General features: G+C 42.8%; 1 protein-coding gene and 1 long non-coding RNA gene across 2 annotated transcripts in view; one reads left to right on the top strand and one right to left on the bottom strand.

Moving 5' to 3' along the window:
* Positions 1 to 26,123, top strand: part of tbc1d16 (TBC1 domain family, member 16) — a 162,124-nt gene that overhangs the window by 60,010 nt on the left and 75,991 nt on the right. Inside the window, exons 4-5 of the mRNA XM_039740410.1 lie at positions 14,661 to 14,858; positions 20,340 to 20,487. Of these exons, the coding sequence (XP_039596344.1) occupies positions 14,661 to 14,858; positions 20,340 to 20,487 (346 nt within the window). The remainder of the gene's footprint in view (positions 1 to 14,660; positions 14,859 to 20,339; positions 20,488 to 26,123) is intronic.
* Positions 10,962 to 23,405, bottom strand: LOC120517896. Its single transcript, XR_005631131.1, has 3 exons — positions 23,291 to 23,405; positions 13,618 to 14,440; positions 10,962 to 11,657 (listed from the first exon to the last, which is right to left on the bottom strand). It is a non-coding gene; the product is annotated as an uncharacterized LOC120517896 (long non-coding RNA).

Below are 26,123 nucleotides of genomic sequence, written 5' to 3'. Positions count from 1 at the left end.
TTAGATACTGTAGGTAGATGTGAAATGCACTATGATATATAGATAAATAGATGTGATAGGCACTATATAATAGATAGATAGATAGATAGATAGATGTGAAAGATGCTATATGATAGATAGATAGAATTTGGTATAGTAGGCAGGATTAGATAAATAGATGTGAAAGGCACTATACAATAGATAGATGTGAAAGGCACTATGATAGATGGATAGATGTGAAAGGCGCTATACAATAGATAGATGTGAAAGGCTCTATATAAAAGATAGTGTGAAAGGCGCTATATTTGTGCCCGACCCCGCACAGGGAGGAATGCATAAAAATAAAGCAAATATTTATTTTTCTTTAGCTGGGGGACAAGTCTTCCCCTTGCCCCACAGCCACAGCACAGTCCCACAAAAGAGCAAACCAAAACAAAAGGCACACTACTCTCTTCACCACCACTCCTGCCGGCAAGTATTGTCCTCCTCCTCCTCCTCCTCTTCCTCCCGACTCTGTCTACCGATGTTGGCTGCTGGCTCCCTTTTATAGCCCACCCAGAAGTGCTTCAGGTGATTCAGGTGACCTAGATCCGGCTGCACTTCTGGGTGTGTCACCACCCACACGGGCTCAGGAAGCCATGCAGCTCGCCCTGGCGGTGGCCACAGAGCCCAATAGGGCTGAGCTGTGGAGTCCCATATCTGTGGCCAGGGGGATGCCACCAAATGTTCCAGGGGAAGTAGTATGTTCCCCTGGACCAAGTGTTAAAAGGGTGTCCCCGCCAGGCATGGAATCTGGCCGTCCGCCACAACAGATAGATATTAAAGGCACTATATGACACTCGACAGATGTGAAAGGCACTATATAATAGATAGTGTGTAGCTGTGCAGTAAAGGTGTTCTGTAAATCAAAAGTGTGCCAGCGTTTTTACAGTGCTGCTGCCATCTCAAAGTAAAGCCACAAATGGCTGACATGTTCCGGGCTCAAACCCGTAAAATGTGGCCAGCGCCCCTTTCAAAAGCTGACCGGGTGGGCTGCAACTGCACTGGTCTCCCAGGTGAAGGATTCACTTTGACTTCTGAGACCTCATGACCTGCGTGTTTGGCACGTGGCGGCCGCAGCTCCCTTTGTTTTCTGGCCGGCTTCGTCTTCGATTCTCCGGCAGGTCACACCTCCAGCTGATTACAACATGGCTGGGATGGAAGGCAGTTGGTGTGAAGGGAACCAAAAATAGTGCAAAAAGCAGGAAATGCGATGGCAACAAAAACGGATTGGTTCCTGTTTTGAGAAGCTTCAACTTTTGCTTTTCTTGTATGAAGTTTAACTTTCTGGTTAAACACCGAGGACACATGCAGTGCCTATAAAAAGCCCCCCGTGATGCTTCCATGTTTTCTTGCTGTACAACTTTGAATCTCGTTGGACCGGATTTGACTTTTTTTGATGCTGATCAGCTGAAAACGACTCTTCAATGTCAAAGTGAAAGCCGATCCCTGCAAAGGGATCTTAATGAATTAGGAATATAAAACACAAAATGATCGATTGCATAAGTATGCACCCCCAAAGTATTCAGCTCCTCCTCGCCGGTATTTAGTCGATGGCAGCCATGATAAGCTTGAGTCTGTGGGCAGAGGCCACTCTCTGTCTGCCAGCTCTGCCCATTGTTCCTTCTTCTTTGTCGAGCGGCTCAAGGTGTCATGGTGATCCAAATTCTTGGCTGGACTGAGATCAGCGCCCGGATTTATTAAGCACGTTGGAGAAGGAAACGTTCCCCTTAATCTTAAGAGTGGAAGTTAAAACATTTGATGAATTTTCCTAATTTAGGACACGACTCCTCACATTTCATCACATTCATGTCTCTGGTGACTCTTCCTATGAAGTCAGTAGACAGATTGGGAGAGCATGGGGGGCTCATGAGGTCACTGGAGAGGGGTGTCTGCAAAAGGACAAATGTCCAAGTCTTTAGAGTCCTGGGGCTCCCTGTTTGTGAGACATGGACGCTTATCCAGTGACCTGAGATGAAGACTTGACTTCTTCAGGTGTGTCTCTTTAGAGAGCCCTTGGGTGCCACTGGTTTGACTTTGCATTGCTCATGGAGTCCCGAATGAGGCACACGAGCTGCATTTTGAGGGAGCGTCAGTTATGGCACTGCGGCCATGTGGCGCGATTACCCGAGGGTGATCCAGCTCATTGTTGAGGACCTGAGTGGCTGGACCAGGCCAAGGGGACGCCCACATAACATCGGGCCTGTGACAGACAAGGGGTCATTCCTGGTTGTGGTGGACTGGACCGCGTTTCTGCCTGGGAGGATCCCGTGCTGTTTCACCCTTGTGGTGGGTACGGCAACGTGCTGTGCCATGCTCCCTCCAGCATGTTTCACCACCTGGCCACTCTTGTCAAGTTTTTTGCATGAAGGGAAAACGCTCCACAAACTCCACCGCTCTTCCTTATATATGCATCACCTCATCCCTTTGCACGAATTAAGATCATCAGCAAGTCCAAAACAATCTCGTAGCAGTCAGAAGGGTGCCGAGTGCAGAGCAGAGCGGTGCCATCTGGGAGCTTTGCCTGCTTATTTTCCTTGTTTATCACTAATGCTGTGCCGATCGGCCGCCCCAGAGCTTCTCTGTGACGCTATCAGGCCAGGATGCTACAAAAACAGTGGGGTCTCCGAGGACCACTAAATTAGTATTTAGTTCACAGGACTCGCAGTCCACAAGGGAAAGGCTGCATCATGCCAAAGCAAATACCCGCTGGCACTCTTGCATCACATCACCCCGGGGAAAAAACTCTATGAGGCAATAGGCTTTCTGTGCTGAAAGAAGGCATACGATGGAGGGGAAGAAGGAATGCGAGAGACCTGTGACAGAAAATAAATAAATAAATAAATAAAGGTATACATATATAGGAATTCCTTAAAGCTAATCCTTTAAGTGGCAACATGTTTTACTTCCTTTTTACTTTTAAGTTTCAAGCAAATTTTGTAAAAGATTACTTTGAAAGGCACATTGGTGGTCTTCCCAAATCCTTGCTTACACCATACATATATCTGATTTTGTGTCTATATGTCTGTTGTGGGGGCTTTGGCCGGGATGCCCCAACAATGGAAGGACCCCAGACAGAGTATTTTCAGGACAGTTTCTCCCCCGGACTGACAGTGGGGTCATGGGTTTGGAGCATGGGAAACTCAACCCTGCTGGGGCCCATGGCACTTCCGCCACACCAGGAAGTTCTGCCAAACAGGGTGCGGCAAATGTCCCTGGTGCCCCCTGGTGGTGGCTGTACGCGCACCTGGGCTTCACACAGTTTATATATAATTGGACTAATGTGCTTATGAAATAGCCATCCAGCCAGCCATCCATCTTCTAAACTTGCTTGTGCAGTGCCGTGGGGGAGCTGAAGCCTATCTCAGCAATCCTTGGGTGCAAGGCAGGAACAACACCTGGTGAGGGCACCAGCCCATTGTGTGGTGAATACACACACACACACACAAGCACACACTACTCCATACACACACACACGGAAGTGGCCGACTGTATCAGCCATTAAAGGACATTTAATGTTCGGGGATTGTTTGTTTCGCTTTAGTGTTCCATTTACTATCACAGTTTTGAACTTATTTCGAATGCCTTATCTGTTGTAGTTAACACTTTTTTAGAAAATTTTCTGAAGTTTTCTGATCCCTAGTGTTGTCACAAACACACGTTAGAAACACAGAAAGTCATATTTGCTTATATTGAAACTTTTTTTCTCCACTTTAAAGCGGATTAATTTAATAATGTTTTTTTTTTTTGGATGTTTTGGTTACAAACTCCGCCATTTTGATGTGTTTTTCCTCTGGCTGTTTAATGGATATGACACGTTGATTAAATATTCCACATTCCAATTTCCTTTGTGCCTTGTGTTATATATTTTGCAGAACGTTGGTGATTTGTAATGCTCATTAGGAGCTAGATGTATAGGCAAGCACTCGCATCTAGCCATGAAGGAGCAGATGAGTGAAGCAAACCCTTGTGGGCCCGGCCATTGAGAAGTAGCCAGCTGTAGTCAGGGCAGTTTAAGGCCTCCGACAAATCCAAACAATTCAGGCACTATGAGGCCCAAAACCTCTTCGTATTCATGTGAGAACATGGCGACTTTCAGTAGACACTTTTAATGTGATGTGTTGCTTTATCTATAAAATTGTTTCATTTTAATTTTTTCACACAAAAAAAGTTAAGTTGACTTCTGGAAACATATATATGTATGTATATATACATTATAGACAGATAGATAGATAATCCACTCTATAACAGACAGATGGTCAGATAGATACTTTATTAATACCCAAGGGGAAATTCACCTACTCCTGCAGCAGCATACTGATAAAGAACAATGTTAATTAAAGCGTGATAAAAACACAGTGCAAGATGGAGAGTGTCAGACAGGTATAACAGACAATAACTTTGTATAATGTTAACGTTTACCCCCATGGGTGGAATTGAAGAGTGGCATAGTGTGGGGTCTCCTCAGTCTGTCAGTGGAGCAGGACGGTGACAGCTGCTCCTCTGTCTGGAGATGATCCTGTTCAGTGGATGCAGTGGATTCTCCATGATTAACAGGAGCCTGCTCAGTGCCCAGTACCTATACAGTATCTCTTATATATATATTTCTCTTCTGGTTCATCCTGCTTCCTCTTCAAACCCGGTCCTGCCCACACACAGCCCACACGGCATTTCTCGATTCCTATTCCTCTTCCAAACCCTTCCCCACGCTGCCTGCGGCCTCCCATACACCCCCACGCCGCTTTTCTCGATTCCTATTCCTCCTTCGGACTACCGCGTTCCCCGCTCCTCTCTCATGACCCCATTGGTGTCACGTCACCGCCCGATATCTAGCCTGACCGCGTGACCTTTCACTTCGGCCATGTCTGCACCTTGGGAGTCTTTTCCCTAGCCTGATACAGGAAGGTACTCTCTCGACCATTGCCATTGGTATCGCTCCTTGCTTTTTTCATTATACTGTGACGGTTGTTTCCTAAGCCTTTGTTATAAAATGAACAACAGTATCTTCTCTGTCGACGGGTTTTTGTACAACGTCAGCTGTATTCCGGGATCCGGCAACTGCCTGTTCCTTTCAATTTGTTATTTCTTGACACAAACGGTTGACGAAGGCAATGCACTCTCACTACGACATAGGGCAGGAGATTTCTTTGCATCACATTGGGACAGATTTGGAGACGTTCTTCCTGTTATTCTTTCCAACACAAGTCGAGTTATCACAGCAAGTCACGAGTACCATCAATACATGGCAACATCTGGAGTTTATGGTGGTGAAGCTGAAATTCAAGCTCTTTTCGACTCATTATCTGTCGTCTCCAGCAAAACACCTGCTCACAACTATTTCTTTCTTCTTGATTTCTGAATTCCTTTCTCACCGTTTTCCGTTCCTGTTCTTACACCGCCGTATGCTACGGAGGGCGTCCACTAGTATATGTATATTGTCACAAGAATGAGTCGGAGATATCATAAAGAGTTGGGGCAGCCACCCATGTATTATTTTCTCGGCTGCAAAAAGTTGTTTTTATCATAGCATGATGTGCCTAGATCAGAGTCCAAAACAGAACTGCCTGTATTAGGGCAAGATGGCAGTTTTAACAGCCTGGAAGGGAAATGATGTCTTTGATGTAGGAACTGGGAGTGGCATCCTCATGCCCAGAAGTGACGTCATCATCGGTGCTGGAAACAGGTGGGATTTCTTGGGAAAGGTTTGCAAGGGACTGAGAGATAGTCAGTAGACTCCACCGCCCCCTGGCCTGGGGTAGAATTGCTATTGTTTAGGCCCTTCAGCTGTTTCCCATGAGCATGTGTGTGACAATATATATGTAAATGTGTGTGTGTATATATATATATATATATGAATATATGTGTATATATGTATATAAATTTATATATGTTTATAAAACCAATAACAAAAGACACATTCATTCTGTTGTTTTGCTTCAGATGCAGAACTGAGAGACCTCAGTAGTTTCGAACTTTAATAAACGCTGAACACACAGGCCTCAAAACTACTGAGACTCCACTGGTTTGAGGACAGGAAGTGAAATAAATAACACAAGGGGCGTGTGATATGGGCGTCAGTACACCGGTGAAACAGGGGAGTGGCTCCTGGAAAGTGGGAGGAGTCATAAGAGATGCCACTGACAGGGGTGTCGCCTTAAAGGCCTCAGAATGTCTCAGGTTACGAGGCTTCAGATTGTCTCGCCTGCAGCTGGACTCTGTTGGAATCATCAGACTGCCCGAGACCATCTTTGACCAGGTTAGTTTTAATGGAATACTCCTCTCAAAAAATATTTCCTGTGTATGTTACTTGTGGTTTCTAAAGATGACCAAGAAACATTTTTAATGTCACGTTTCCGTAAAGAATGGACATAATAACATGAGCCAGTGGTGACCAATGCTGGACAACAGCAAACAATATAAAAATAAATCTCGTCTTACTCATGTTGTGTAATCCATTTATCAAGTCATCCAGGCAAAGATTTTTATTTCGGTTAAAGTATTGTTAAATAAATATTTTCGGAAAATCAAAGTATTTCCCAAACAGGAAACCCATTCACATGGAGTCGCACTTTCGAATTGAAGACAGGATTCTTGACCAATGAATGAGGGGGAGAGGTGGGTCTTCACTTCAAAAGTGCCACTCCCCCATGAAATGAGCTTCCTGTTTGTGGACTACTTTCATTTTCCGGAGTTATATATTTATTTATTCAACAGTATTTGAGCAAAAGGAAATAGATGCGTTTTGCACATTGGGAGCATACGACTGGACGAACTCCTACGTGAGTTGTGCCACACAAGTAATGTGTGATTTATTTATTTTTACTTTTTTGTCTTTACATTGTGTGCTGTCTTCCAGTGCTGGCCACCGTTGCCTGTTTTTCTGTTTTTTCTCCGTGAAGACATGAGATTAAACATTTTTCTTGGTCATCACAAACTCTCATTTCTGATTGGACGGCTACATTAAGGAGCTGCTGAGAATCTCAGCGCCACATGCGGTTTGACTCCGTGATCCAACGTCTCACCTTGAGATGTTTTTTTTCTTTTTTGCTTGTTTTGAAGGAGTTTTCTCCAGTTTTGTTAAGTTGGGTGTGTTATTTATTGTTTTTTATTACATATTAAGCATTCCATATTTCTTTTGTTAGTTTCATTTCTACCCTTCTGCATCTTGTTAATTTAGGTCATTTATTAATTGTTAAATTGTGGTGTGAGACCCCAGATTAGGTAGTTGCCCTCCCGGTGTTGTGGTTATGCTTTTTATTTTAGCGTTGCCTGCAGCCATTGCACCTTGCAGTGACATTCACCTCATGTGCTGTGTTGTTTTGCTCCCTTTTATTTTGTGCTTATTATTTAGTTTAGTTTTCAGATTTCTGTTTTTTTTTTTGCTTTGTGTCCTTCCCCACCATAACCTACCATCTATGGTGGAAGAGCGAAAGCTTTAGATTCATCCAAAATGTTGATCTCTGGTTTTTGACGGATCTCGATGTTTTAGGGTCCCCGATACTGAAAATGCCGATATCTCGATGATAGGCGTGTGTCTGTCTGTGTGTCACAGTTTCTTCAGGGCAGTCTCAGGCTAAAACGTCCAGACGGAAAAATAGCAAACTCGAAACTGAAGCCTGTTATGAGATGGCGACGTGCTAATTTATTTTTTGAGCCAGACCGTGCAAGAGAAAGAGGCAGCACTCTAGAGCAGGGGTCCCCAACTCCGGTCCTGGAGGGCCCCAGTAGCTACAGGTTTAAACTCTAACCCTTTTCTTAATTAGTGGCCTGTTTTTTTCTGCTAATTAGCATCTTTTGAATTCATTTTAATTGACTTGCTCTTGAAGACTCAGACTCTTGAATTGTTTCTCAAACAATAACGAGATACAAAATGAACCAAAACAAAATGTGTCCATCATACAATATTTGAAAATAAAGAAAGATGGAGCTGTCAGGAATGCTGATCTGCTCAGGTCCATGAAATATTTCACCAGTGCTCTTAGAAAAGAGAAAATCCACAATTTTGGAATTGTCTACTGTTATACAATGAGAGCTGCAATAAGCTGTGGAATTAATGAACGGGTTTAATTAACCACAAGACGCAGCCCCTAAATGAGGAAACTGGTTGGAGTTTGAGGCCCTGACTTAGTTGGTCTTCTGTTGGCTCACTCACTCACTCACGTTACATTTCATTTCTGTTTAAGGAAAGAAAAGAAGAAATTCAGGAGAACAAATCTTAACAAACAAATCAATAAAAATGAAAGGTAAAGGAGTTAATTAGCAGCAAAAACTGTTCACCAATTATGAAAAGGGTTAGAATGAAAACCTGCAGCCATCCAGGTCCGGTGTTGGGGACCCCTGATCTTGACAAACCCTCAAATACCGTCATTCTGTCATTAATTATGAATTCTTCTCATCAGTTGCTATCGTAATGACTGATTTTACAATCAGAAAGATCACCCTTGGTTCAAGGGGCGCAAACCCTGATGCTCACGTCCAAATGTTTTGTTCTGGATTTTGGACATTGAATCATAATTTTGTACTTTATTTAATTTAAAGTAGTAACCTTTAGTCGTTTTTTGGAATTTTGTATTTTGTTTTAATTAGTTTCTATAGTTTTGGATTCTCTTTTTACCTTAACTTAATTTTTTTCATTCTTGCTATTTCCTGACCTTTGGCTTTTCCTTTCTGATTCTGCCTTCTGTCTTTTCAGTTTTGTAAACAATAGATACAACAAATTTGGTATAGTAGGCAGGATAGATAGATAGCTAGCTAGCTAGATAGATAAATAGATAGATAGAATTTGATATAGTAGGCAGGTTTAGATAGATAGATAGAATTTAGTATAGTAGGCAGGATTAAATAGATAGATAGATAGATAGAATTTGATATAGTAGGCAGGTAGCTAGATAGATAGACAGAACAAATTTGATATAGTAGGCAGGATTAAATAGATAGATAGATAGAATTTGATATAGTAGGCAGGATTAAATAGATAGATAGATAGAATTTGGTATAGTAGGCAGGATTAAATAGATAGATAGACAGGATAAATAGAATTTGATATAGAGCCAGGATTAGATAGATAGATAGAATTTGGTATAGTAGGCAGGATTAGATAGATAGATAGATAGACAGATAAATAGAATTTGATATAGTAGGCAGGTTTAGATAGATAGAATTTGGTATAGTAGGCAGGATTAAAGATAGATAGATAGATAGATAAATAGAATTTGATATAGTAGGCAGGTTTAGATAGATAGATACAGTAGAGTCTCACTTATCTGACATAAACGGGCCAGTAGAACGTTGGATAAGCAAAATGTTGGATAATGGCAGATGTTAAGAAAAAGCCTATTAAACATCAAACTATGTTATAATTTTACACATTGCGAACCTAATAATCATGTTTTACAACAAAACAATAGAATAAATTAACTGAAAAAGTGAACTTACAGTTACAGAATTGTCTAAAGTTTAATACAGTATGTACTGTACTTAAAAAGTTCAGTCCTGTGATGATTTAAAGACATTTTTGATTGTAGTCTGCTTTCCTGACGAGTGCCGTTTCTTCGCTGTCAAGTCTCGCCATCTTTTCAGCATCATTATGTTGATTCCTGTAGCTTCTTTTTGTTGCTCAATGTAATTTATTGCAGTTTCTAGAGCCTTAACTCCGTCACTCATATAGTCAAAATCCATACGAGCATATACTGTTTACTACAGCATTGTGACTGCGTGTGTTTGTGTTTGTGCTGTGACATGCGAGTCCCCGTCTTGCACCCAAAAACACGAAGCTGAGTCTCAGTACTTTAGCAACACCAGCTTTATTAAGCTTGAAACAGCAACAGCGCGGTTATTTATTGTAGCGGGATCTGACATTCTCCTATACACAGACACAGAAGTCAGGCAGGGTTGGGGGAAAGTAATACTGAGCCCAGCGCACTTATAATGTTCCTTGTTCCTTGTATCACCCATCGACGGCAGGCGCTTATAGTATGTCCATGATCTTTTCGGATTTGCTTTTATGTCCATGATCTTTTGCTTTGGATTTTTCTTTTATGGCCCACAAGAGTTTAGAACTGCTACAGTGCTTTTCAAAGGTAGACTGCAGGTTAAATTGCTTTGGGACTTTCTTCCGTATTTCATTTTATTGGGTGGAATCCCTGAGTTTCCAAGAGTTTAGAAACTCACTCACACCAGCCAATGATTCTTTTGTAAAGGTAAAGTGCAGGTTAAATTGCTTTATGTTGTTGCATTTTTACTTTATATTTTGTATTAATCATTTTTGGATATGAATAGTTTTGGGTTGTGGAATTTGGTGTAGTAATCATCTGAGTTTCCATTATTTCTTATTTCTTCTACTGTAGGTAGAATTTGGTATAGTAGGCAGGATTAGATAGATAGATAGATAGATAGATAGATAGAATTTGGTATAGTAGGCAGGATTAAATAGATAGGTAGATAAATAGAATTTGATATTGTAGGCAGGATTCAGAAATGAATGAATTTTGTTATGATGTGACTATTCATTAATTATTATTATATTTCTCTTCATATCTTGAAATTCATTTTTGGATCTGTTTAGGGGTTTTCTTCGTCTAGTAATCCAATTCTGATGAAAAAAAAAAATTAAAACTGTAGTATGAATATTTATTTTGAATTGTTTCAGACGTCATTTTGTTTTGTCCATGCATTGCTGATTTGCATTGGCGGTTGCTAGGGGTGGGATTTGGAATTCGAGACCCCTGATGTTTATCAAACTCAAACTCCGGTTCCAGAGAGCCCCATTGGCTGCAGATTTTTATTCTAGCCCTTTTCTTAATTGCTGCTAATTAACTTCTTTTGAATTCATTTTAATTGCGGCCCTCCAAGAGTTAAAAGGTCAGCCAAGTTTGCAGATATTGAAATCCTTTTTTTTTTTTTTTGTCGAGTGTTCTTTTGTTTCCCAAAACTACTTTTGTATGTTGATTTTGATTTTTTAGCTCTTGTTTTGGTTGTAGTTGCACTGCGTTAGATCTTTTGTTTTTTTGGCTAGTCTTCTAGCGTACTAATTGTTTTAGGGGGTTGTTTTGTCAAGGGGTTTTTGACGTTTTCCCTCTCCACTTGTGGAGGTTACAACTATGACACATTTTATGTCTTTTGAAAGCTTAATTTATTTTCTGTTACCTATACCTGGTGAAGTATGACAATTAACACAATCAATTACAAAGACGTTTGTGTTTCTGTGTTTATAATTAGATGATCATTAGTATTGTTATTATTAATATTGCTACAAAATGTATCACTATCAAGGAATAACAGCACTTAATGCAGGAAACCTCCACATAGAGCAGTAGATTATGAACAGGCAGATCTAAAAGAGAGTCTCAGTAATTCCAACGATTCCTGATCCTGTTAGATTGTGATGCTCACTCCTTCTGCAGATCTGCCGCTGAGATTTCTTGTCCTTTGTTTTAAATACAAGCCCTGTAACAAGTGCCGAGTGAGATGGGAGCTCTGGATTCTCAGAGGAAAGATGATGCAAGGCTGTCATTCTGTGTTGCGCTGAGATCCTGAGTGAAATCTGTGCTCCAGAGAGCCATTCACTCCTGTTCAGGTCCTCAGGGGAAGTCAGGAAGAGGTGACAAGTTCATAATTAGCCAGCTGGCTACTTTTGTATCCTTGGAAAAGAGAAAGCAGAGCTCACTTAGGAAAGGGGCAGAGAAACAAAAACACATCCACAACCTCACAAGAGTGGACAAAATCTGTCCGGCGAACACATCCAGTGGGCTTAGTGGCAGATTTTAACACCAAAAGTCACTTCGACTGAAAACATCTGAATTCAAAACCAGCGCTAATTCAGTCAGCACTTTATAGTGCAAGCATCTTTAGCAGAGGTGGTGCCAGCAGGCTTCGACATAAGCAGGTGGGCAAGAACAGGGGGCTGAGAAAAAACACCAACTTCCTAACAAATCTTTCATTTTAAAGATAGATAGATGGAGGGATGAATGTGAAAGGATCTATATGATAAATAGATAAATGTGAAAGGTGGTATATGATAGATAAATAGATAGAAAGAATTTAGTATAGTAGGCAGGATTAGATAGATAGATGAAAAAATTGGCATAGTAGGCAGGATTAGATAGAAAAAATTGGTATAGTAGGCAGGATTAGATAGATAGATGTGAAAGGCACTATATGACAGATAGGCAGAATTTGGTATAGTAGGCAGGATTAGTTAAATAGAATTTGGTATGGTAGGGATAGGTAGATAGGTAAATAGCTGTGAAATAATTATGATAGACAGAATTTTAATTTTGCTATACTTCAACAACAACATTTATTTATATAGCACATTGTCATACAAATAATGCAGCTCAAAGTGATGTGATGAAGAAAGAGAAAAAAGACAAAATAAATAAGAGAACACTAATTAACATAGAATAAGAGTAAGGTCTGATGGCCAGGGAGGACAGAAAAAACAAAAAAAAACTCCAGATGGTTAGAGAAAAAAAAAATCTGCAGGGGTTCCAAGGCCATGAGACCACCCAGCCGCCTCTATGCATTCTACCCAACACAAATGACCTCAATCAGTCCTCATGGTATTTAGGGTTCTCATGGAAGAACTTAATGATGACGGTCAGGTGGACTTCTGGCTTTTAAACCATCAATGTAGGGACATCACGATACTATATTAAATAGTAACAGTCTGATAGACCAATATCAATGATCTGCTTCACATTAACTTTCAGTCCTTTAGTAATTACTAAGTCTAACGTATGGCCTGCTTTGTGTGTCGGCTGACTAATGTACTGGCTCAAATCAAAAGAGTCCAGGAGGTTCATGACTTCTTTTACTTTTGGGTCACACTGATTATCGATACGAAAGTTAAAGTCACCGACTATTAGGAACGTGTCATAGTTCGTAATTACAAGTGACACCAAGTCTGAGAATTCCTCAAAGAAAGACACATTGTATTTAGGAGGTCTATACACGGATAATACTAGAAACTGAGAAACTCCATGAATAACAACGGCAAGATACTCAAAGGACTTGAATTTGCCAAAGCCAACATCTTTACACTTTAACCGGCTCGAGTAAATGTTTGCTAAGCAGCCGCCTCTCTTTCCTTAGCGATCCGGACGAGCAAAGCTGTAATTTGGAGATGCAGATTCGATTAAAACAGCCGCACCATCAGAGCTATGCCACGTTTCACTTAGTGCAGTAAAATCAATTTTCCTATCACTAATAAGATCGTTGATGGAAAACGTCTTGTCGGTTAATGCTCTAACATTTAATAAAGCTATATTTAATGTTTCGGAAGAGCAGAACTGAATTGTATGTGCATTATGGGCATTTGAGATAGAAATTAAATTATTTTTATTAGCGCCGCTCTGTGCGTATTTTTTATTTAGTCTATAATCTGTTTTTATAGTTTTAATGCTTTGTTCATCTAGAGGTGTAATTGTAATTAAGTTATTCGTATTTATGCCGCACTGCCTAGGTTTTTTTATATGCATTGAGGTTCGTTATTAGAGTGTTAATGCAGTGCACTTTTGAAGAAGATTTTCTTACCAAATTATCACAAGCATTACGGAAGGAGTTAGAAGTAAAAACAGAGAGTCAAGAGAGACGAATTACCTCAGCGATGTTTTTGGAGAGGACCCGGGTGCCAAATCTGTTTTGATGCAGACCTTCTCACTTGAAGAAGCACGGCCTCTCCCAGAAGAGGTCCCAATTGTCCACGAACCCGAGGTTTCGACTCTCGCAGAAGCCTTTCAGCCAGATGTTTAACACCAGCAGACGACTGTAATACTTGTTCGATCTTCTAACGAGAGGTAAGGGACCCGAGATGGAAATTCTTGCAGCCGGGGTCCTCTCCTTTGTGGCTTTAATTAGTGGTGCGAAGTCCGCCTTGAGAATCTCCGACTGTTGGTGTCTCACATCATTAACCCCAGAGTGTATCACAATGGATCCCACTTTCCTGTTCTTGTGCCTCTTGAAGACTGTAGGCACACGTCTCGTAACATCTCGGACACGAGCACCGGGAAAGCAAGAGACAAACGTTTTCTGATTAGGGCATGCGATGTTTAGGTTTCGTACGATTGAATCACCAATCACAAATACATCACCCGGGGTTGAAGGCAAACTGGGGACGCGGAGAGGGTCGAACCGGTTCTGGGTGGAGATGCTTGCCTGTGCCGATGGAGGTGTTCTAGCCTTAAGCCCCCGCCTGCATAGCTGAAGCAGGTTGAATTCTTCATTGTTGGCGTTGTCGCTCTGACAACGAGGCGCAGGTGTGAACCTCACTTGGCCTTGAAAGTGAGCGAGCGGCACAGCGTGGAGTCGATGTTACCGAACCGCAATTTGCTGATGTTGGGGAGGATTTTGCCAGCAGACGAGCCATCAAATCCCTCAGGTGCCTCCGTCTGGACAGGAGTTTCTGGATCTGGATGTCGAGAGCCTGGAGATAGATAGAAAGAATTTGGTATAGTAGGCAGGATTAAATAGATTGATAGAATTGGGTATAGAATGCAGGTAGATGAACCGGTTTCATAGAATTTGTTTGAGCAGCTTGCATCTCGCATGTGGCCATCATGTCACTGGCCTGCTCAGTTGTAGCTGTCATCTTCCATTTCTAATTGGCCTTTGATTTTTCTTTTTTGTTTCCTCATTTCCTGCAGGGAGACCTGTGATGACTCCATGACTCTTTCTGCAGGCTCCGCCTCCAGCCTGGACAACAACGCGTCCTTCCTGGACATCAGCAGCCAATCACACAACAGCAAGTGGGAGGAGCAGCAGAAGGTGTTGGCCCTGGAGCAGCTGTGTGGTGTTTTCCGGGTGGACTTGGGCCAGATGAGGTCCTTGCGACTCTTCTTCAGGTACCGGTGGTTTTGAAAATTGTGTTTAAATCTTTACTAAGAGGACTGCTTGAGCAGTCCGTGTCACACTGGACTCTTCATGATGGCAGGGAATACAAAATGTCAGATGAGTTACATAATTAATGTGCGACTCTTCAGTTCCGCCTGGGGTGGTAAACGTTAATATTATACATTTTTATCACTCTTTAATTTAATATTGTTCTTTATGTATGCTGCTGCTGGAGTATGTGAATCTCCCCTTGGGATTAATAAAGTATCTATCTATCTATCTATCTATCTATCTATCTATCTATCTATCTATCTATCTATCTATCTATCTATCGTCACTCCCTCTGTTGAGCCCAGCGTTTTATATGATAATTATAAATAGAATATAAAAAAGGAAGTGCAACACATAATAGTGAAACATAAACAGACAAATATGAGGTCATTTTGATAAATATATACTGTGCCCCCAAATAATGTTCGGGGACAAAGCCACACTCCTCCTCGATTGACTTGTCTGCTCCACGGCTCACAATTACAAATCAAACACTTCAGACATTGAGATTAAAGACTTTCATCTAAGGGGATTTGCACCCACTTTCTCTATGTGGTCCCCCCCATATCACAATGTTTGGGACACAGCAGTGGCAGTTCTGTTAAAGCCGTTGCACATATTTGAGCTTTAAGTCTGCGACTCATACTGTAGACATCAGCAGGTGCCGAGGGTCTTCTCTGCCGATGCTCGGCCATCTTCAGCTCCTGCTTGTTTCACTGGCTTGTCCCCCTTTCTCTTCAGCATATGGGAGGCCTGCTCAGTTGGGCTTCAATCAGGAGACCGGCTTGGCCATTCCAGAATGTCCCATTTTTTAGCGTTGATAAACTCCAGTGTTGCCGCAGCAGTGTGTTTTGGCTCATCATCCACATCTTTACATATTTCTCTATTTATTGTCTGAAATATTCCTCCATACTCGCGGTCAGTTAAGGTTATGGCATCGATTCAGTTCTCCATGTTTGGTTTAATTAATCCCCCCAAACCCCAATGAGTTTCAATCCACCGACACCCCAAACTAAGAACAGGCAGAAATGTAAACCAAACCAGGATTTGCTTCACTGTGAATCAATCAAATCAATCAAAAACTTCATTGTCATTGTAGCAATGAGACATTGTACAATGAAATGTTTAGGTGTAATTTTCCAGTGCAGAAAAAAAAAAAAAAATAAACACAAAACAGAATTACTCAAGTTACAACTAAAATAAGGGAATAAAATAAGTATCCAGAATTGTCCATAACAACAGAGCACTGTTTTCCGCTCGTACATACATACATACATTATATTGCACGTGTCCTTTATCTAAAGTTAACTTACAATGAAGGTGCACTCGGTCAGACTGAGCACAGGGCAGCACTCTGCATGCTGGTGGCTGAAGGATAGAAACAGTTTCTCAGTCTTTATGGGTCTGAAACATCTGCCTGGCGTTCAAACAATGCATGTCCTGGGTGTGATGGGTCCTAAAGAATTTTCTTGATGTTCCTGAGACAACAGGCACTATGTAGTTCTTCTAGTGAGGGGAGAGGACAGTCGACTATCTGCTGGGTGACCTTAATGGCCCTTTTCTTCTGTGCTGCTGTGCAGCTGGAGAACCCCGCACCGAGACAGTAGGCCAGGATGCTCTCTACTGTGCAGCGGTAAAAGGACACCAGCAGTTTCTCAGGGATGTTGTTCTTTCTGAGCACCCTCAGGAAGTAGAGTCTCTTTTGGGCCTTCTTCACTACCTCAGCAGGGTGTGTTCCCCAGGTCAAGTCCTCCTTAATTTTAATAAAGGCTCTTTATTAAATAAGGGCTGCTTGACACCCTCACAGAAATTTGAGATGTGGACAAGTCCTCCACTCCTGCAGCTTTCTCAAGACTTCCTCGGGTGTTTTTCATGAACTCAGAGTCCCAAAAATACCTCCGAGTGCCCACGGTAAGACCCCGGCTGGTAACAAAAGGGCCAAAACAAGACGAAGGCTCCAAGGAGCACGAAAGGCACAGCAGGAGTGTTCCCCGAGTGTAAATCTCAAAGCAAACAAAGTCCCAAAAACACAAATCCTACAAGAAGAATGGGTTTGGAGGCCTTTACTGGAGTTTGAGAAGACCAGATGTTTCTACACACCTCAGAATTCATCGTACGATTGTCGCCATCAGAGAAGAGAAGTGTGCCAGGACCTGTGCCAGCCATAACACCCCCCAGCACAGCCATGTTTAATAGATGAGGTGGTCTGCTTTGGATCCTCAGCAGTTCCTTGTCGTCTCCACACTTTGCTCTCGCCATCGCTCTAATGAGGTTCATCTTCGTCTCGTCTGTCCACATGACCTTTACCCAGAATTCTTCGGGCTCTTTCAAGTCCTTGTTCACAAACTGTAATCTGCCGTCCTGTTTTTGTGGTTTGTATCTCGCAGTGTGGCCTCCTCTGTGTTTCTGCTCATGGAGTCTTCTGCTGATAGTCGTCTCTGACACACACACACATGCACATCGGCCCCCTGAAGACAATTTCTGATCTGTCAGACAGGCACTGGGGGCTTTTTCTTGACCACAGTGAGGATTTCTTCTGTCATCAGCAGTGGAGGTCTTCCTTGGCTTAGCCGTCCCTTTGCGATTCCTGAGCTCACCAGTCTGTTCGTTTTTCTTCATTACATTCCAGACATCCTAATGTTCTACCGATGTCACCGATGGTTTGATTCTCGTTTGTCAGCCTCATGATGGCTTCTTTGACTTTCACTGGCACTGCTCTTGTCCTGCGGTTGAACATTAGCAGCTACAGACTCCAACGGGCAGAAGCAGGCCGAGGTATCTTATGAAGCCAGGAAACCCACCCGAGGAATCACAAACACCTGTGACACCAACTGGTGTCCTGAAATGGGGGGAAACGTGTAGAAAAAAGTGTTGTGTGACCAAAATGTCCTCAAATCCCCTTAAACGAAGGCCTTAATCACAATGTATGAATTGTTTGAAACTCTAAAGCCGAGGAAGAAATCACAGAAAAATGTGTCTTTGTGCCAAACATTACGGAGGACGCAGCACTTGTGGCTCAGACGAGCAGATCTGATCACATTTCATGATCAACTAATGTCGAAAACCTGATAAGTCCAAAGGGGGGGTCACCTACTGTTTTCTTGCCACTGTAATAATAATAATAATTTGCATTAAATGACTTGCACTTGATTTCAATCCTTTTTTTATCATGGAGTGCCCAGTGGCTCAGTGCTTAGTGCTGATATGCCATGGCCTACAAATCCAGGGCTGGCTGGTGGGCAGGCCCTTCCCGCCCGATGTTCTTCTGCTCTTCCGATGTCCTCACAGACATGCATTTTGGCCTGGAGGGGGCATAAAGGGTCTGAATATTTAGGCAAGCGGCTGTTATTTGTTAAAAATACACTTTTGATCAAATTAGTAACTTTGGCTTTAAAAAAATAATCTGCTACCACGCATAAGTAATTTTATCGACAGGCCGCTAGAGGAGTAGGTGTACGGAAATCCAAAAAATGGTGAGGACTTTAAATGGATTTCGTGCTTCTGCAAAGCACCCTAATTAATCTCATTTTTTGTCAGCTTCAAGATAAATATTGCTGACTTTATTAATATTATTATTATTATGTTTTCCATGCAAAGTCAACGATCCCCAGTGGAGCGGCCCTGAGTACAGTTACTGAGCCGCCAGCTTGGAAGTCATTTTATCTGCCGCCTTTCCTGCGTACTGTACCTGTCGCCTCGTCGATGGCATACGTGGGTCCCACTGATCTGCATGCCTTCCACTTGCGCGCTTCATCCCGCTTCAGGAGATCCACCATAAAACAACGAAAGCTACCAATTATCTGGTGCTGCCTCAGCAGGGCGCGAGGGTGGGTAACGCATGATTGTTGTTTGCGTCTCTCGGTTTAAATACTGTTTACCTAACATCCCGATGGGTCCCTCCCGCTGACAGGCTGCCGCAGTTTCTTTCACCAGTTTAGCAATGAAGAAGATACGAATGTGAGGCCCCGTGGCAACCCACCCCGGCCTGAGCGAGGGCAGCGCTTCATGTTTAGTTCTCACAGTGATCACCTGACTCGTTTGGGGAGACCCTTCTGTGCCGAGCTTCGGATAAGCCGAGCACTTCAAGTCTTTGACTCTTTAGTAATAAAAAGGGTCTTGAAATGAGCATTTTAAATGTTAATTTGTTGTACATGGGCACTCTGTATATGCGGGCAGCAGGCTGTTAGAAAGCAGGGCAAGATGCCAATGAGGTGGAAGTTAAAAAATACGAACACTGAAGCCACTGGAGCGCACACTGCGTATGGAGGCTTCTCTGTCTATTAACATTATAAGGCGTGTCGCCAGATTCCTAAATACAATCATGGATCTGGAAAGCAATTCAAAACTAAACTATGGAAATAAAACTGGTGAGCACCACCTGTGCCATTAAATCCCCCTTAATGATAAGAGACACGTCAGAAAGAGCCTGAGGAAAAAAAAGTCTTTATAAATATGGATGGGACGACGAGGCGTCCATGCATTTCTGGCACTTAGTTTGTCTGTTTCACCTTTATGCTTGAAGGCAGCTAAATAAAAAGGTGATCTTTCAATTTAAGTTAAAATTATACTGCAGGTAGCACAGTCAGTAACACCTCATCTCCACATTCACACCAGGAAGCATCGAAAGCCTCTGACTTTAGCAGCTTTAAAGGGATACGGCTCAACGCAGGCATGGTGGGGACTTGTGAACTTCACACCTTCTGTGTTGCTGGGGCCAGAATGTGCATTTCAGAACAGTAGAGTGTGTGTGTGTGTGTGTGTGTGTGTGTGTGCGAGTGTGCGACAGTTTATGGATTAGAGAAAGAGAGGGGCTGAAGTACCAAATGAGGAGGAAAGTGTTCACATCTGACCATCTGTCTGTTGTAGAGTGAATTATCTATCTATCTATCTATCTATCTATCTATCTATCTATCTATCTATCTATCTATCTATCTATCTAATCCTGCCTACTATACCATATCTATCTATCTATCTATCTATCTATCTATCTATCTATCTATCTATCTATCTATCTATCTATCTATCTATCTATCTATCTATCTATCTAATCCTGCCTACTATACCATATCTATCTATTTATCTATCGTCCGATAGGCAAGCTGCAGTGGGGTCTGGTGGTCTACCACATGAGGACTCATATAGTCCTGGCCCAGCCTCTCAAAGGTCTTCATGATGTGAGATGAAAGATGAAGAGGTGCCTGCCATCTTTGGAGCAGCACAATACCCATCTGTCCTGACTTGCTTCACGTTGTGCTTTTCAGGGTCTGCTGCCTCTCCCTTACTTAAGCACAGATTGTGTCAGACGCCGGTTTGTCTTCAGCGAGTGACAGTCGTCAGTGTTCTAACTCAGCGAGTTGTCCTTCTGCTGCTAAGGGTCTCACATGTCAGCTTTCTATTCTTGTTACATGACTGACGTCCTCCCCTCTCTCCCTGTCCCACAGTGACGAGGCCTGCACAAGTGGCCAGCTAGTCATCGCCAGCCGGGAGAGCCAGTATAAAATCTTTCACTTTCACCACGGTGGCCTCGATAAACTCTCTGAAGTTTTTCAACAATGGAAGTACTGCAGGGAGACTCAGCTCAAAGACCAGGTAAGAATAACTGAAGTATGAAGTGTTTATATAAAACAATGTGGCCGGTGGAGGGCGAGGGAAACCTGGCGACGACAAATTTGATTACGGAAACTGCCGGATGTTCCAAGTCAATGCCCGGCACTTCTGAGTGCTCAGTTGTCCTCCAACTTCCATACTGACTTCCCCTTAGATTATTTTTTAGTGAGAAACCAGCTAGGGGAGTTGTCTTCTGAATTGAGGCTTCCATGAATTGGTGGTCCCATAATCCCACCAGGGCATCTGTCGCTGCCTTCCTTTTCTTGTTTTGCAACAGTTTCACCAAACCCAACCTAATGTGCTATTGATCTTTTGATGGCATCTTAAAATCTTCAAATGCTGAGATGATAGGAAAGTCCCACCAACTTCGAACTCTAAGTCACTTCGGAAATTGCTTCATGTAGGCGTAGTTAGAACAAAAAGAAACAGCAAAAAGCTCAAAAAAAGGGGCAACACGGTGCAGCTGAAAAAGTTAATCTGGAGCACATCATTCCAAAAGGAAATCCTGGGGAATAATCCAAAAAACAGGAACAACAGATCAAAAACCCGGCAAAAAACAAATCAAAGAAGCAGCGGCACTCACGGACCCCTCCTCTGAGGTGCATTGGGTGGACTTGGTGGGGGGTGGACTTAGTCTCTCCTCAGTAAGATTAATGGTGGTCCTAACTCCTTACCCACAAAATACAAGGAGCTGAGCCGAGCAGAATACAGAATCGTACGTAGAAACGACATTAAAATAAATAATGAATAATTCACAAATAATGAAAGTAATAAAACTGTAAATTAAACACAAAGATAACGTCAAAGGTTTGGGGGTCCCGCACCCCATATACTGTAGGTGTCAGGCGAATGAATAACATCTTTACAGACTGGAGTCCTAAACAGAACTGATTATAATAAAGAGGAGGCAGTGTCTATATATGGTCGGCGGAAGGAAATGACATCATGAGTATGTGACATTCTGGAACCAGAAATGACATCATAAGGAAGCGGGATCTGGTGGACCGGAACAGGAAGTGATACAGTCTGGGGAACGGAAAGTGATGGTTAGGCTGAGGGTTCTTCTGTTGTCTAGAGAGAGAGAGAGAGAGAGAGAGAGAGAGAGAGAGAGAGAGAGAGATAATAGGCAGGATTCAAGGCATTCGTACAGTCAGAGGACGGCCTGGAGATTTTCTGTTCAATGTTGTACCCATCTGTCCTAATTTAGCCACCCACTGAAGAACTGTATTCTGATTTGGGACGTCACCATTAGGAGGAATGGTGGACTGCGTTCAGAAGCTGCGTCGCGTAGTGATGATGGATTTGTTATTTTTGAAAAACGTTTCGACAGCAAAAGCACGGTGCACACCAGACCAAGGCATGTTGCAGACTGAAAACTACAAAGGGTCACCAATCAAAGGAACTCCCCACCCCGACCCACTTGGCTGCCTCTATCCGTGCAATGACCTGGAGAAATGGGGCACTTCATTTTGGCTCACCTTGTATTATTGACAGTGCATCCGGAAAGTATTCACAGCACATCACTTTTTCCACGAACGTCAAAGCCAAAATGGGAGATGGGGAACAAAACTCATAGGAAGTCATGAGGTTGTAAACTGAAGCACTTAAGTGCATAGCGGCTTACTGAAAGGGTCCTGTTGTAAGCAATGCGAACCTCATGACTTCCTGTGAGTTTTGTTCCCCATCTTCCATTTTGGCTTTGACGTTCGTTTCTCTCTGGTCTGTCTTTCTGGTTTCTGACTCAGGCCCATTTTCCTCTCCATGCACACTTTCTTCATCTTTTGCCCCGCCATTTACAATTCTGACACTGAAAGCCTTGTTGGCAGCACAAAAAAAAGAAGACATACAACCAGGCCGGGACCTTAACTGGCTAGACCAAAAGAGGCTCACCCAGTCCGGCTTACTCCGAAACATAATGGTAAGCTTCAAAAATGGAAAAACTGCATGAAAGTTAAAACATAATAAACTTATTGTTCAGAAATGAAGCAAAAAGCCTCACAAGAGGGAGAAACCAAACAAAACTGCAGTGTTATGACTGAAAGTCCCAAAGGCAACTTCCAAAAATGGCCACTAGAAGGGGGAAATCCCATCAAAAACCCCAGCTAGACACAGAAAGGGACTTGTAGAATAAAAATAAAAGATTTATTCTTCACTAAAACTCCTCTTCAATAACAATAAAGTTCTGTGGAGCCCAAAGGCAGTATAGGATTTTCCCAAAACAAAAAGGCAATCCGGTACAAGCAAAAGTCCCAATGTGAAATCCCAAGATTAGTCAAAGTTCAGAGCAAAGTGTCAAAAATCAAGTAAATGAACAAAAAGACTGAAGAACTCCCCCCTCCTAAGTGCATTTAAAGTGCAGGAACTGTGGAAGACCCTCCGAATTTATAGGGCGGTGATTGGTAGGTGGCCCGCCTCCTGGGGTACCACCCTCAAAACATGCAGAACATAACAATGGGCAGTTTGCATAAATAGACAAAATCACCAGTAAAGATTGAAGCACATAATCAGGATAAAGAAAATAATCAAGAATGACATTATGCATGAATTTGAACCAAACCAGCGACCAGGGGACGGTCCTTGGCTAAAATACGACATCCCCCCCCCATATGATTCTTGATAAAATGAAAGAATATGTCATTAAACATAAAAAAAGGTATTACAAAGGGTGCTCAAAAAGAGCAAAACGGATTTGCCAAAATGCAACCCGACATAAAAAATTACCAGTACAAGTTCCAGTCAGTGAGATCTAAAATCCAGAAAGTCCAAAAACAAAAGAAACACAAACCTGACAAACTCCCCACGACTTCAATGCCATGCTGCTCAGGCCTCTTCTCTGGCAGAGAAGGCAGACAGGGGGCGGGCTCAGCCACAGTGACTTCATGGTGGCCCCGCCTCCTAAGGAACCACCCGCACAAAGCAGAAGCGGCATTAGGACATTTAAAGTTACAGTGCACTATTAATATATCAAATATAAACAGAACATAAACAGCAGGACAATATGAAGGATTAGCATTTAAGAATAACAATGAAACGCAAAAATACACGTTGATACTTAACAGATTTTCTTCATGTCCATATCGTTCATCAGCCAGAGCTTTAGGGTCATTCTGACTGTTTGGTATTTTCCTTTCTATCTTGACCTTTTAAAACGAGATTCCCCAATTTTAGGCCCGTGTAGGCCAAAGCCTGCATGTAGCAGTTGGGGAACTGGCTGGATTGGAGTAAGCCTGCTCTGGGTTGGCCAGTGAAGGTCCTGGCCGGCTTTATGGGTCTTTTGTAGGCCTATTTCGCTATGTCTGGTACTCCAACTTACAGCACCCACCTCTAAGATGGCACTTACCCTGGGCACCTTTTGTTTTTTTTGTTTTTTTGTCCACTGAGGGCACCGAGTTGCCGTTTTATGACATGCATTGAGGCAGAGCTCATTGTGGAAGATGTTATTGAAGGTTAAATTACCACGACGTCACCCTGCCTGATTCTACTACACTGAGTTTTTTTTAGCCGCGCTTCTCCCTTTTTATTTTTTTTTCAATTTCCCATCAGACAAGCATTACTAATCCAATTTGACACTTTCTTCATGTAATCTGTCAACACAAAAGCTGCCCGAGGGCCCTTTTTTTTTGCAGATACGTTTGTGACTTTTTCATCTGCCTGTGTGTGAAAGCCCACCCTTGGGCACTCTTCAGGAAGGTCATTAGCATACAAACGGAAGAAATCATTTTGGAAACGCAGCCTGCTGCAGTTTTCATGGCACATTTCCACGACTCTACTTAGTAGACATTACAAGCTCCTCTCGTTTATATCTAGGAAGATGTTAATGTGACCCCAGCTGATTCACGTGGGACAATTTATTACACTGTGGGTGGGCATACAGGAGAAAATCACTCAAACCAAAATGTCCTTCCACTGAATCATTAGCGACACAGGTATTAGGGGGTCCGGCGGAGAAGGACCTGTTGTCCACACAGGTCACAGATGAGGAAATGTCGGGGCGCCGACCGTGTTGCCCCTTTTAAAATTTTCGACTTCCACAATAAACTGCCGCGTGATGGCACATCACATGACAGCAAAGGTAGAGAGTAAATAAGAGGATCTAAGGTTCTCTTAAAGTGGTCCATACTCAGGTGGGAGCTCCAGAATGAGACCACCTTTGCCTTTTGGTCCAGAAAGGGTGGAGTCAGTTGCCCTCAGTGGGCGGTTTTCTCAGGGCTGTAAGAGAAAAAGGGAAATGATACATTTGCAACAGCGCCCCCTTGTGCCCTGGAGTGGTAGTGTTTTTTTTTTTTTTGTTCTTTATGTCGCCTTATACAATTTCTTGTATTAGGAATTTGTTCGTTTTTGCATACCCCTTGGGGTCAGATCGCAGGGTCAGCCATTGTACAGCACCCCTGGAGCAATTACAGGTTAAGGGCCTTGCTCAAGTGCCCAGCAGAGTAGGATCTCTTTTTGGCAGTGATGGGGATTCAAACCAGCAGATACCAGTGCAGATCCTTAGCCTCAGAGCCACCACTCCGCTTACCTCCAATGAGCCCGGATAGCGAACCTCAGATGCCCATGAGTGACAGATCTCTCTTACCAGACAGGGGGACGCATTACATGAAAGAATTCAACTTGTTTAGACTATAAGCTGTGCATATAGCAGTGTGGCTTGAAGACGGGGGGCTTCAAACAAAACTAAGAAACAGTTCTGTCTCAGAAATGTGCTTGTTGATAACATATACAGAAAGTATTCCGACCCCTTCACTCTTTCCATGCTTTATCTCGTTGTAGATTTAATCTGAAATAGATACATTTGTAATTTTGGTCCATCAATCCACACTCACTAACCCATAATGACAAAGTGGAAAAAACATTTTCAGGAAGGTTTGCAAATTTGTTAAAAATATAAGCTTTGCACGACCCTGGATTTGGGCCGTTTATCCCATTCTCCCTGGCAGAGCCTCTCAAGCTCCGTTAGACTGGATGGGAAGCGTCTTTAAAGATCCATCTTCAGGTCCCTCCTATGGGGCTTGAGTCTGGGCTTTGGCTGTGTCATCTTCGGGTCTTTGTCATAGTGAAAGGTGACCTGTCACCCCTGTCTGAGGTGGTGTGCACTCTAGAGAAGATTCTCTTCCATGACCCCTCTCTGTCTTTTTCTGCATTCATCTTTCCCTCATTTCTGATCAGTCTTTCTGTCCCTGCACTCCTACAGCATGATTGTCCCACCACCATGCTTCACCGGTATTAGGCAGGTCATGGTCAGTGCCCGGTCTTCACCAGATGTTGTGCTTGAAGGTCTACCCAAAGAGTTCAAGTTTTGCCTCATAAGACCAGAGAGTCGTTTCCGTATGCTCTCCATTTGGCCAACTCTAACCAGGAGGTCCGGCACTCTTGCTTAAATGCCTGATTGATGGGGTACTGCCGAGATGGTCGTTCTTCCGACTGGATGTCCCTATCACAGCAGGAGACCTTTGAGTGACCATGGGATTTTTTTTTGTCACCTCCCTGACCAAAACCGTTCTTACTCTGGTTCTTACTCAGTTTGGCCGGACAGCCCACTCTAGGAAGAGTCCTGGTAGTTGCAAACATCTCACAATTCTTGAGGAGCACACTGTGCTTCTGGCAATGCTTGAAGCTTT

This window comes from Polypterus senegalus, chromosome 17, assembly GCF_016835505.1.
Source record: "Polypterus senegalus isolate Bchr_013 chromosome 17, ASM1683550v1, whole genome shotgun sequence".
Lineage (NCBI taxonomy): Eukaryota > Metazoa > Chordata > Cladistia > Polypteriformes > Polypteridae > Polypterus > Polypterus senegalus.
The sequence above is the reverse complement of the archived record's forward strand: the minus strand, read 5'-3'. Positions and strand labels throughout refer to the sequence as shown.